This window comes from Marmota flaviventris, chromosome 1 (assembly GCF_047511675.1).
Source record: "Marmota flaviventris isolate mMarFla1 chromosome 1, mMarFla1.hap1, whole genome shotgun sequence".
NCBI classification, from domain to species: domain Eukaryota; kingdom Metazoa; phylum Chordata; class Mammalia; order Rodentia; family Sciuridae; genus Marmota; species Marmota flaviventris.
The window spans coordinates 206,017,063-206,029,944 of NC_092498.1; the positions used below are offsets into that span (position 1 = coordinate 206,017,063).

The following is a 12,882-nucleotide window of genomic DNA, read 5'->3' on the forward strand; positions in this document are numbered from 1 at the left end:
TCAGATGCAATTTTTTTTTCTCAAATATTTTTGATCCTTGGTTGGTTAAATTCCCAGATGTGAATCCCACATATTCAGAGGGCTGACTGCACAAGGTTATTCCCTGTGACCTGAGCTGTTTGTCTGAAAGACTAGGAACAAAACACCCAGTAATTTAGTTCTGGTTAAAAAGTCTCAGGGGGCTGGGTGCAAGTGGAGCACACCTATAATCCCAGCGACTCGGGAGGCTGAGGCAGGAGGATGGCGAGTTCAAAGCCAGCTTTAGCAATTTAGTGAAACCCTGTCTCAAAATAAAAAAAATAAAAAGTGCTGGGGATGTGGCTCAGTGCTCCTGGTTCAATCCAGAGTTTAAAGGAAAAAAAAGAGAGAGAGAGAAAGAAAGACTCTTTAACCATTTGTTCTAGTTAGTGCAAATATTCATCCATTTATCTCATTTATCTGCAGGAATTGGTGACAGGGTACTGCTCCAGAACAGCTGGGGAGTGTATTAGTTAGCTATTGCTGTGTAACAAACTGACCCCTCAATACGCCCATCTCGCAGTGCCCTCACTGATGATAGACTCAAGGGTCATCCCATGGCCACAATGTCCCCTCCTCCTGTTGAGGACAGGAAGCAGCTGATGGGAAGCACCCTGCTTTGTCCTGGCCGGAAGAGATGGGTCACAGGCTCAGCACCGGCTCAGCTCCCAGGGCTGAGCCCACATGCCTGTCAGAGCCAGGGCCCACAGGGTCCTTCTGCAGCTCAGAGAATCGACGGTGGCTTCTCATCACCTTGATGGTCACCAGCTTGGCCCACCTAGCAGTGCAGGACAGGAGAGACGTGCTGTTCCATCCCCGAAGCCATACTCCTCAGAAGACCATGCACCCTGCACTGCCCCCGGCCCCTTAGCAACTCACTGAGCGCTGGGGAAACTTCGTGGTCTTACCTGCTCCCTCCTGGTGCCACGGGGCCTCCGAGACATCAACCTGAGCGCAGGGCGAGTCGCTGGTGCCAAGGCCCTTTTTCAATTCTGAAGTAAGAGATAAGCCCCTGGATGCATCTGGGGAGGCCCAGGGGCCCAGGGGCTGCCGTGCACTCTCCTAGAGAGGCCACCAGACGCCAAGGCTCGAGGCGAGGTCTTAACCAGGATCCTGAGCCGGGGGCGCTCAGGGAGCCTCTTGCCATGCCCCTGTCAGCAGCAGACATGGCTAACCGAGCCTCGCACCCCTCATCCAACCTGGAGACCACCAGCCCCTCCCAATACACTGGTCTGTACAGACATCAGAAATCAATTGACGATGGAGCCTTGAAGGACCCACAGCACCTCCAGGACCGGAAACTCACCGAGGCCCCTGGATCTGGACTGAATGTTGCAGTCAGAGAATATCTTTTTTTCTTTTTCTTTTCTTTTTTTTTCATTTAAAACTCCTGCTGTTCTAAGGCATCCTGGTCCTGTTGGGCCACCCACAGGCAAGGACAGCCTCGCCCGGATCCCCTGGCTCCTGGGATGGCAACGTCTCTGGTTTCTGCCACCTCTCTGACCTCCTATGCTCCTTCCTCCCCTCTGTGCCTTCAAATACAGGCTCTTCTGAGATTCCTCTCTGTTCCTGACCTCGCTTCTGGGCTCCCCTTGGTTGCTGCCTCTGCTTGGGCCTACTCTTTGTCCCCAGGTCATGGGGACCACAGCCTCCTTCGTAGCTTCCAGTGTGACTGCTCTCCCCCTCTGCTCACACACCCTCTATGGCTCCCTATTGCCTAAACAATAAAGTCCAAATTCCTCTTCCTGTCCTCCAAGTCCTTGCCCATCGGCTCCAGCAGCCTCCAGCCTCCCTCTCACACCTGTGTGCCAGCAAGATGGCACACAGATGCCATGACATCCCTGAATTGCCATTGCCTGATGCCCACCCCCCAGCCCACCGTGCGCGCAGACACATGTCTCTGGGGTCACAGGCTCATGGGCAAACAGACCGGAGGGAGATGTTTCTAGAGTTGCTTCCCAGCCCAGGAGCTCTGGAGGGGTCTGCCCAAGCCTGAGTACCCCGGGAGCCTCGGCACCAGCCCAGCGTGAAGCGGGGGTAAAAGCCCACTCCTAGTCTCATCATTTGGGTTTGACCTGGGGGTTGTCCCCAGCTTTTGAGCTCTGCTGCCTCCCTCTGATCCTGAGGACCCCACACAGCTGTCATGGCCTTGCTCAGATGCCCCCTCCCTCAGGGAGCCCATCACTGTCCACCTGGGAACCCGGACCCCAGTCCCGACCCAGGTTAAAGGGAAAGTGTCACAAGAAGTGGGGGCAGCCAGGGCCTCCAGCCTCCTGAGGCACCGCGGGGTGGGCTCACCCTGGTCAATCCTCTGCAGCAAGACTTCCCGGATGACATCCTCGTAGATGCCCTCGATGGTCAGGGCCTGGCTGCCCATGGCAAGGACGTCCCCCTCAAACTCAGGCAGCTTCTGGAACTGTGGGGAGTTACAGGCTACCCTGGGGACAAGGACTTCTATACACCCAGGATGTGGGTTTGGACCCCGATTAGCTGGGGGAACTTGGGCCTCCGTTTTCTTATCTGTAAAATGGACTCGGTGACCCATATCCCCGAGGGTTGTTGTGCAGATGAACAGCATTAGCAAGGTCTATGGTCTGACCCTGTCCCCAGAGTTCATGAGTTAGAAATTTAGTCCCCAGTGCATGCAATGAGAGATGGGTCCTTTAAGAGGTGGTTAGATACACTCCTGCCTCAGGGCCTTTGCATGTGCTGTGCCCTCTGTCTGGAACACCCTCCAGGGACACACAGCTTGTACCTTTAGTTCCTTGCTTTTCAAGTGTCATTTCTCAGAGAGACCCTTCCTGACACCTGGCAACTCACATACTGTGCATCTGCCTCTTCCCTCCTCCATCCAGCAACACAGGGACCCGCCCAGCCGTCAGGTGGCAGGTCAAGGGTCATGAGAAAGGCAGAGGACCCAGAAGAGCCACCTGGTCCCGTCCCAGGATCAGGGAAGAAAAGCCTCTGATGGGCACAGTGGCTTTGTCAGGGAGGAAGCGCCCAACGCCCGCCCCGCCCCCGGGAACTCACAGTTCTGCAGCTCCGCTGGAGCTGGCTCAGCACGAAGGGCAGGAAGATGCTCAGCAGCCAGCCCCGGACGCACCTGCGCTGCTCGGCCTCGCCGTCCGACTGGAACTTCTGCAGGATACGCCCAGGGGCCGGTCCGCGGCCATTTAGGCAGCCAGGCCCACCCCACCCTCCCGGCAGACCTCACCTTCAGCACCCGCCCTCCCACTCTCCCCAGCTGCTCAGCCGCCTGCTGGCAGTCCAGGGAGGTGGTCAGACACTGGTCGGCCAGCTGCAGGAAGGTGGCCACGGCGTTGGCCATGAGCTGTGGGAAGAGGAGCTGAGATGACTTGCCTGCCCAGCGCCCTCCAGCCTGCCCTGGTCAGCCAGCTCCCCACCCCCTCCTCCACCCACCTCTCACCTCAGGAAGAGGGGAGGTGCCAGGGCACCTGGATTGGGAAGTAGAGACCCAGCTGGAGTTCAACCCCTACTGCCAAGGGTTCTTGTGCAGTGTGCAAACTGAACAACTGTGCCAGGCAGCACCGGATCATCTCAATCCCTGCTTCTGACATGCAGGTCAGCTCTGCCGGTCACCCGGGTCCCCTAGCACAGCTTGGCCACTGTTCTGTGGAGGCCGCTCTTCCCCCACAGCCTCCTGCCCTCCCTCACCTGCTGTGCAAGATCCTGGACCCCAAACACCAGGCTCTGTGTCCCCAGGAAGCCGAACGGTGCTGCCAGCTGCCCCAGGGTTCCAAGGCTGCGCTCGGCCTCCCGATAGCACTTCCGCATCAGCTCCGGGTCCCAGGGCATCTCCCCAAACGCGTAAACCTGTGCTCCGGGGGGTTGGGTAAGAAAACCCATCAATGGATAGAAAAGCAAGGCCAAGGTCCCTGTGGCCAATTTGCTGAAGGAGAAATGCAAGTGGAGACACATCCCACCTCAGTTGTCACCAAAAACCTTGTAGTAAGTAACAGGTTTGGTGAGATGGACATAAAATAGAAAACCTGAAAAAAGCGATAACAAGTGGTGTTGGCATGAATGAGAGTAAATGGACACACGCTCCCTGTGGGAATCACCTCTGTGAGCAACACCTGATGTCCTTTTTCTGCTGGGGTCTGGGGCTGCATAAACGGAGTCTCTCACCTCCCTCCCTCCCTCCCTCCCTCCCTCTCTCTCTCTCTCTCTCTCTCTTTCTCTTCTCTCTCTCTCTCTTTATTTTTGGTAAGCGGTATTGAACTCAGAGGCGCTTAACCACTGAGCCACATGAATCCTTTTTATTTTTTATTTAGAGGCAGGGTCTTAGTGCCTCGCTTTTGCTGAGGCTGACTCTGAACTCGCGATCCTCCTGCCTCAGCCTCTCGAGAAGCTGGGATTAGCCACGCATCCAGCTCTGCTCACATTTTTGTTTTTGTTATTTTAGTTATTGGTTATTTATTTATTTCCTTACACGCGGAGCAGAGAATCGAAGCCAGTGCCTCCCACGTGCCAGGCAAACCACTGGGCCACAGCCCAGCCCTCCGCTCACGTTTCAAACTGAGGCAGAATATCTGTCGCGTGGTGCTGAGGGGACTTCCACCAAGGTCCACAATCGATAAAGAGCAGCCTCAGACAAAGATCAGAGAAGGATTTGCAAAGGAAGGAAGCAAGGTTCGCGTGGCCCTTGGGTACAGTTGACCTGCCACCCGCGGGTCCCACTCCCCCGGGCTCACCTCTCTGCGCAGCCGCGCGCCGGAGGGGTTCCCACGCAGGTGGCGGGACAGGCGGTCCATGCCCTGGGCGAGGAGGGTGCGCACGGCGTCGAGCGCGGCTTCCACGGTGCTCAGCAGCGTCTGCGTGACCTGGGACAGCCGCGTGTCCACCTTCCGGCGCAGGCAGGCCTTCAGCGGGCCCTGGACATCCGCTGCTTGTGGAAGGCACCGGCCTGAGGTCTCCACAGAGCACCCCAAGGACGGGTGCGGGCGGGACCCCGGCTCAGCAGGGCCTGGACCACAGCCCCCTCCAGGCCGCCACCTTCCCTGACCCACCTGCTCCCAGGCCGCGCTCCGCCCCAGGCCCCGCCCACCCGGCCTCTGGGCCCCGCCCCTTCCCGTGCCGGCCCTGCCCCCTCCAGGGTTCCCAGGCCCCGCCCTCTGCTCTGGCTCCGCCCCCACACCCGGCCTCCCGCGGGGGAGCCTCACCCCGCGGCCTCACCCCGCGGCCTCACCCCGCAGCCTCCCCGCCACGCGCGCCCGCAGCTGCAGCATCTGGTCGAGGTCCGGGCGGAGGCTCCTGTCCAGGGACGCGAGCAGCTCGTCCTTCTCCGGCTGGAAGGCGCGGAGCCCCGCCGAGGCGCCCGCCAGGACCGCGGCGTAGACGGCGTCGGCGAGCTGCCCGACCAGCGCCCAGGACCGGGGGCGGGAGAGGACGCGAGAGTTAGGCGACGTCGTGGGTCGGGAACCCGGGCCACCGCCCCTCACCTTCCCACCGGCCACACCCCGGTACCTCCGTCCAGGCCCAGGCCCGGGCGCGGCCAGCTCCCCGCGGGTCCGGCAGGCTCTGGGCCCGCGTCGCCGGCAGCAGCCCCCGCATCAGCACCGCGGCCAGCACCTGCAAGACGGGGCGTGGGCGCCGGGCCGGCCGCAGGCGTCCCGGGCTCCCGATGCCGCCGGGTGGAGCACTGACCTCCGCATCGGAGCCGAGGGTCACGTCGTCCTCGCCAAAGTGGCCGCGGTGCTGCCGGTAGAGCCGGACGGCCTCCAGGAAGGCCCGGGCAGCCGGCGCCTGGCTCCGCTGCAGGACTGAAGGGCGGCTCCTCAGGGCACCCCCCCCCAGCCTGGCTCCCCAACAGCCGGAGAGGCCCTCAGCTCACCAGGAGCACCAAGTGCCACCCACCCCCGCATCTCGGCACAAGCAGAACCCTCCCGCAGAAAACGCACACCTGCAGGACCACCTCCACCATAAGGCACCCTGACTCCACTGAGGAAGGGAAACCCATGAGCAACCACAGCCCCTGGTCAGCAGCTCGGGCCACACGGAAGCCCCTAACTGCCCCTGGAGGTGGGGGGGTACGTTTGTGCAGTCAACAACCGGTTCAACTGCATGTGCCCATCCTGTTTCCCTTCTTCACCTGGCTGACCCCTCATCTTTTCTAGACTTCAGCTTCAACATCTCCTCCTCTGGAAAGACCTCCCTCACCCCAAAGGCTGAGCTCCGGCAGGGCATGGTCTGTGTCCCCATCACAGCCCTGGTGTTACTGTTCTCACAACTGCCTGGTGTCCCTTTTATCTTCCCCAGCAACCCATTTTATGGATAAGAAAACTGAGATATGAAGATGTCCCACATGACAGAGCCATCTGATCCCAAACCCCGAGCCCCATTACTGCCTAAAACTTCCTGCGACCTACCTGTGCCCCGAAGTCGGATGCCACCCTGCAGGGCTAGACGCCAGGCTCGCTGTGCCTCTCTGGTGGCTGCAGAGAAGCAGAGGTGCCTGCGGAAGGGGTGCTGCAGGAATAGGGGGAAACTCACGGGCGCTTCCAAGAGGGGTTCAGTCTCTTCTTGCACATGGTCCCCTGAAAGCAGCCCAGAAGAATTCAAGTCATCATTCATCCATTCAGTCACTAAAAGATACCCACAAAATACATACGGCAGCCTCCGGGAAGGGGAGTCCCTCAATGATCATGAACCCCCTCGGTGTAGCTGCCAGTCTTCAGAACACTCCTGAGGCCGGCCCTGTTCCTCCCCTGTATGCCCAGGGCAGACATCACCAATCCATCCCAGCCCTTGTTCCCCAGCCCAGCTTCCTCCTCAGCACAGCTTCCATGCAGCCATCACCAATCCATCCCCGCTGGGACACATCCAAGAGCTGTTTCCGGGAGTTCTGGAGTCAGTCAGGTCAAACCTGGCTGAACTATTTTCTGACTCAACAGATTGTGCACACTTTTTTTTTCTCCCCATACTGGGAATTGAACCCAGGGGCACTGGACCACTGAGCCACATCCCCAGCCCTTTTTGTATTTTACTTAGAGATGGGGTTTCCCTGAAATGCTTAACGGCCTCACTATTACTGAGGCTGGCTTTGAACTCATGATCCTCCTGCCTCAGCCTCCTGAGCTGCTGGGATTACAGGCATGTGCCATCGTGCCTGGCCAAATAGGGCACACTTTTTCCTCATTCTGAGCCTCAGTTTTCTTGCCTATAAAATGGACTTAATATGATACTGATGACCTAGAACTGGAAATTGGGCAAAATGAGTGTATTTTGGGGAATTTACTTGGGGTCTCCTCAGTCCTCAGTATTTTGCTCTAATTTCTAGAGTGCACATACAAACTGTGAAAAGACCCAAAAATTCAGGTAGTGGAAATTCCTGGACCTCCCAGCTCAGAGATAAAAATCTGGACGCGATCCAGATTTTGAAGTCTGCATGTGGCCCGGGGGCATGGCTCAGCTGTGGACATTTGCCCAGCACCCATGAGGCCCTGGGTTCCATCCCCAGCCCTGCAAAATAAATAAAAACTAAAAAATAAAGTCTACAGGCAAATGTGGGGGGGGGCATCTGTGAAACAGACGGGGTCTCCGGTCTGTCACTGGCTGTTCTGCCCCTTGGTGTTTGGGGCTCCCTCGGCAGGTGCTTGTCAGGGCCATCACTGATTCAAGCAGCCGGAAGGAGGGCGTTGGCCTTATTCAGCAGCCGCGCACTTCCTCTGCCTGGTTTGCTGGTAGAATGAGCTTGGCAGTGAAGCCGAGGGTGGGATTTTGGCTCTGTGCCTTACCAACCGTGGGACGTTCCTCAGCCTCAACACCCTCATCTGTGAAATGGGGTCATCAGTGAAGAGGCTGCCGGCTGGGCAGGCACAAGATAGCACCCCCAAGCCTACCCTGGCCCAGGGGTGTTGCTTCTTACCCTAAACCTTTTTTTGCATCATGTTGGAGGAGGAAGAGGAAGAGAGAGGGAGAAAGAGGGAGAGAGAGAAAGAAAGGGGGACACACACACACACACACACACACACTCACACACTCACACTTGCACATTCAGGAGCCCTCAGCAGATAGATGAACCCTGCAGCCAAATCTGGGCGACCTCCCCTCCCCCAGTGTCCGTCTCCCCACGAGCCTGCTGACTCTGGGTTTTCTGGCTTTTACCAACGCTGCTGTTTCGGTTCCCCTCGGGTGACCTAACTGCTCCTCTCAGCCTGGAGAGAGTGGGTTTTCTTCCCAGAGGGGGAGAGCTCCCCCAGGGGCAATGCTACTCTCTCTGCCAGGGGCCGTGACATCTGGAGACTCTGTTGGGGTCACGTCTGGGATGGGGGGATTGCCGCAGTGTGTGAGGCCAGGGGGGCTGCTCAGCTCCCGCCGTGCACCCAGGATGGTCCCCGGCTCCAAGGACATGCTGAGCGGAGAAGCCTGCTTCTGGGGACTCAGGAGCCCTACCGGAGGAGTCTGGGCACAGCGCGTCCAGGAGGCGGAGGTACTCAGGCTGGGACGTCAGGAGCGTGTACCCCGTCAGGGCGGTGGAGCCGAGGACACGGCGCCCGCTTTCATATTCCTACAGAATCCAGGACAGGTGCTGTGGGCTGAAAATGCCACCGGCCTCCCTCCCTCCCCCCTGCCCAGCCCCTCCCCCCTGCCCCAGCGCCCCGCCCCCTCCGCGCTGAGCGGGACCGGGTCCCCAGGAGCATTTTCCCTGCGCAGCGGAACACCTTCGCCCCATTTCATGGAGGCGCAACCGAGTCCCAGAGAGTGACCTCTCCCAGCTCAGGCAATGGGACGAGGCGGTCGCCCACCCAGGCCAAGCGCACAGGGCTCTCATGCATCCCGGTGCCAGCGCTGGCCCCGCATGGTGCCGGGAGAAGGCAGGACGGAAGACGCCAGAAGCAGTCCCTTCTTCTGCACCCGCGCACCTCTTTGTGCCTGAACCATTCCAGACGACCGTCCCCACGGAGAACGCAGAAGACCGGCTGCCACCGGGGCGGGTGGCCCTGCAGGTGCATCAGGGCCCCTCGGTGCTCGCGGACGCGCGGCAGCTTCTGCACAAGGAAGGACCAGGGGATGCTGAGGGTGCGGGCTGGTGTCCCAGCTCCCTGTCACCTGGACAGCTCTGGCTATGTCCCAGATGCCGCCCCTCCTCCTCCTCCTCCTCCTCCTGAGCTGTTGCCCAGCTTGGCCTCCAACTCCTGGGCTCAAGGGATCCTCTGCCTCAGCTTCCCGAGCAGCTAGGACGCAGCCAACACCACTCTCTAACGACTGCCCTCCTCCTCCTCCTCCACCTCCTCCTCCTTCTGTTTTCCTTTGGGTACTGGGAATTAAACTCAGGGGTGCTCTACCCCTGAGCTGCAGCCCCAGCCCTTTTTATATTTTATTTTGAGAAGATCTCACTAAATTGCTGAGGGCCTCACTAAGTGGCAGAGGCTGGCCTCCAACTTGTGATCCTCCTGCCTCAGCCTCCTGAGTTGCTGGGATGACAGGCTGTGAGCCTCTGCCGCCACCGTGTGTCCTTAGAGACCTAACAGGGATGCGGTGTGAAGCACACACACAGGGAACATTTGTTCCAAAGATGAATATTGCTAAGGCCGTGGCAGGGCCTGTGGGCTGAGGAGGCCCGGACACTCAGGCCCCTGCACCCAGTGGCACCCACTTTGCTGCGAAACAGCTGGCATCCGGCTGGCTCTTGGGGGCCCAGCTCTCTGGAGATCTGCCTCAGGACAGATGTGGCCAGCTGCCTGCGGTAACAAGGCAGGAAGTTCCTCAGCAGGACGTCCACCTCACCTGCGGGGACAAAGGGACAGCGGCCCCATTGGGCCCTAAACAGCTGCCGGGGAAGAGAACAGATGGGGACCCCTGAAGCTGCCGAGGAGACCTGTCCTGAATCCCGTTCACCCTCAACGCCCGACCGTCTCCCCGGGCTCCGGGGACCCGGGCCTCGCTGGGGTCTTACTGTAAATGTCATTCAGTCTAAAGCACAGGCCCGGTCACACATCCACGCCAGGGTCACCAAACTCAGAGCTGGAGCGGACCCCTCACATCCCAGGAGTCCTCCCGCCCCTTTGCCTGGGGACTTTCACAGGCTTTTAATGCCGAGTGACATCCCCCTGTGTGTGTGCCAGTCTCTTCACCCACTGAAGGGCATCCAGGGTGGCTCCACAGTTTAGCTACTATGACTTGTGCTGCTATAAACATGGATGTGGCTGTGTCCCTGTGGTATGATGTTTTTAAGTCCTTTGGGTATAGACCGAGGACAGGGACAACTGAGTCAAATGGTGGTTCCACTCCCAATTTTCCCAGAACTCTCCACACCGCTTTCCAGATTGGCTGCACCAATTTGCAGTCCCACCAGCAGTGTATGAGTGGGCCTTTCCCCACATCCTCGCCCTCTTTATTTTTTGAGACAGCCTCTTACTAAGCTGCCCAGGCTGAACTTGAACTTGCAATCCTCTTTCCTTAGCCTCCCAAGTAGCTGGGATTGTAGGTGTACAGCCCCACACCCAGCTAAACCTTAACCTTGTTTAAACCACTATATATATATATATAAAAAAAAAAAAATCCCAAGTCCGCACAGGTGTCCTTCCAGCGGCGCTCCAGGACAGGCTTCGCTGCCTGTCAACAGACTGGAGAATAAGTCCTAGACAGGGGACAGCACTCACCAAGGACACAGTGAGGGAGGCCAGCACCTGATTCTGAACTTGGGCAGTCTGCAACACGCGCCACAGACCCTTGCACACGTGCAGTTCCTCCCAGGACGCAATGCTCTTCCCACATCTCCTGCCTGCCCACTCCACCACATGCCCCAGCCCTCATGTGACCCCGTCTCCCCTCTTCCATCTCCATCTGTCACTCCCACCGTGATTTCCAGTCCAACTGCCATTTGGTTGACCATGACTTGTCCCTCTTTCCTCACCATGTCCCCAGGACTCAGCACACAGTAGGTGCTCAATCTCAATATGAGGGAACACAGTGACTCAGACAGCACCAACTTTGGCTCTGACTCCTCAGTCCCCAGGGCATGCAGAGGGACCTGCTGGGCCCAGCCACCTAGGAGGGCCATCCTTTGGGGCCCAACTGTGCCCAGGACACCTCCCACCTAGTCCCATGCCCCATACTTTGAAACCTTGCCCCAAACAGGTCATCGGATTCACCAAATAAAAATGCAGAACATTAGTCACATTTGAATTCATTTAAATAAGGAGCCTTGTCCAGCATAAGTCTATCCCATGCAAAACCTGGAACAGACTGATACCTAGAAATCACCGCTCCGTCTGGAAGTCACTGCCGCCCTGGGCTCACCCGGCTGCCGGCCGTGCCCCCCCGCCCCGCCCCCGGCTCACCCTTCAGTTGCTGCTGCTGCTGCTTGTCCAGGGGACTGGAGGGTCGGGCCCCCATCCTGCTGTGGTCCCCGGGGCCCCTGGGGTGGAGAGGACACCGCTTCTCCCCACAGCCTCCCAGGTTGCTGGGCACGGGACACCCCAGGAACAAGGTGCCTGGTGGCCTGGGCGCGTGGCCATTCAGAAGCCGGCAGGGCGGGGTGTAGGGGTGCAGATGCCAACCTGCCCCGCCCTGCACCTGTGTCCTCCTCCAGTCCCCGGGGGCCAAGCTCCCAGAGCTGGTGGTTTCTCTGGGGCAGTCCCAGGGGAGGTTGTGGGGACAGGGGGGGAAAGCCCTGAGTGGCTTTGGGGGAGAGATGCAGGGCAGACATGCAGCAGGACAGGACAGCAGTCGGGTGTGGGGGCAGGGAAGGGGGATGGACATGAAGGGCACCTCAGTCCTGGCGTCCACCCCCCACCTGTGCCTCCTTGTGCTGGGCGACACTGGGTCTGGAGAGGACCCAGTTCTGGCTTAGAAGTCCCCACAAGTCCCCAAGCTGGGGTCCTAGAGGATGGGGATCCTCGAAGGAAAGAGGGGGGACCCTGAGGCTTCACCCCAAGTCCTTCGGCACTGCCCCACCCCCCAGCCCATCACCAGCCCCCTCCCTCTCCTTGCTCTGTCCCCAGCCCAGGGGCTCTGATGAGTGAACAGAGCACATTCCCTGGGGTCTCCATTACAAGGCTACTAAATGGATAACGTCTCCCAGCCTCCCTTGCGGCTACACGGGGCTGTGCTACACAGTCCAGCCATGAAGATGTGAGCAGAAGTGTCTGGGGTAAATCCCGGGATGCTTCCCTAGAGTCAATCTCCTTTTCTTCTTCCTCTTCCAGTGGCTGAGATACAGACACAATGGCTAGAGCATAAGCAGTCCCCTTGGACCATGAGGTAGACCCCACATGATGGTGTTGGCACACCAATAATGTAGAAGGAACTGGGGTCCCCAAGAGTTTATGACATCGCTCCATCATCCCTGGCTGCCTTCTCTCCAGAGAAAGACATGAACTTCTATTTTGTTGAAGCCATCTGTCACATCTGAACGTGCCCTGCGTGAATACCACAGGATTCATCTTTTCTTTCAACATCACTCCAAGCAGCAGAGGGTGCAGAAGTGGCAAAAAATAGACCACCAGGGACCATCAGTCACAGGGGAGCAAATAAACACAGTGACCAAACTGTCAGATAATAAGGGTGGGGGCAATGGAGGGGGGGATGGCAAATGCCTAGGGGGAGGGGAAGGTGGCCTGAGGACCTAGAGGAGCGAGGGCCAAGCTAGGCAGAGAGCTGGAAAAGGGGACAACTGGGCAGCAGGCACAGCACATGCAAAGGCCCTGCGGCTGGAATGTGGCATAGCAGGGATGGAGATGGCCACACGCCCCGCAGGGCCCTTGCCCCAGGTCCTCACACCCACCTCCCCCTCCTCTGCGCTCAGCCCCGCCCAGCCTCCATCCACCCAGCCTCCATCCACCCAGCCTCCATCCACCCAGCCTGCACCGCAGCTGCCCTACTGAGAGCGCAGCCGCT

General features: G+C 58.9%; 1 protein-coding gene across 1 annotated transcript; it reads right to left on the reverse strand.

Moving 5' to 3' along the window:
* Positions 1–394: 394 nt before the first annotated feature.
* Niban3 (niban apoptosis regulator 3) lies at positions 395–11,888 on the reverse strand. Its single transcript, XM_027932152.3, has 15 exons — positions 11,325–11,888; positions 9,638–9,768; positions 8,904–9,029; positions 8,434–8,548; positions 6,408–6,575; positions 5,686–5,801; positions 5,506–5,610; positions 5,228–5,390; positions 4,734–4,924; positions 3,694–3,852; positions 3,233–3,349; positions 3,049–3,156; positions 2,317–2,434; positions 927–1,010; positions 395–796 (listed from the first exon to the last, which is right to left on the reverse strand). The coding sequence occupies exons 1-15, from the start codon at positions 11,743–11,745 to the stop codon at positions 780–782; spliced, it is 2,139 nt and encodes a 712-aa protein (XP_027787953.2). The 5' UTR covers positions 11,746–11,888; the 3' UTR covers positions 395–779.
* Positions 11,889–12,882: the final 994 nt, after the last annotated feature.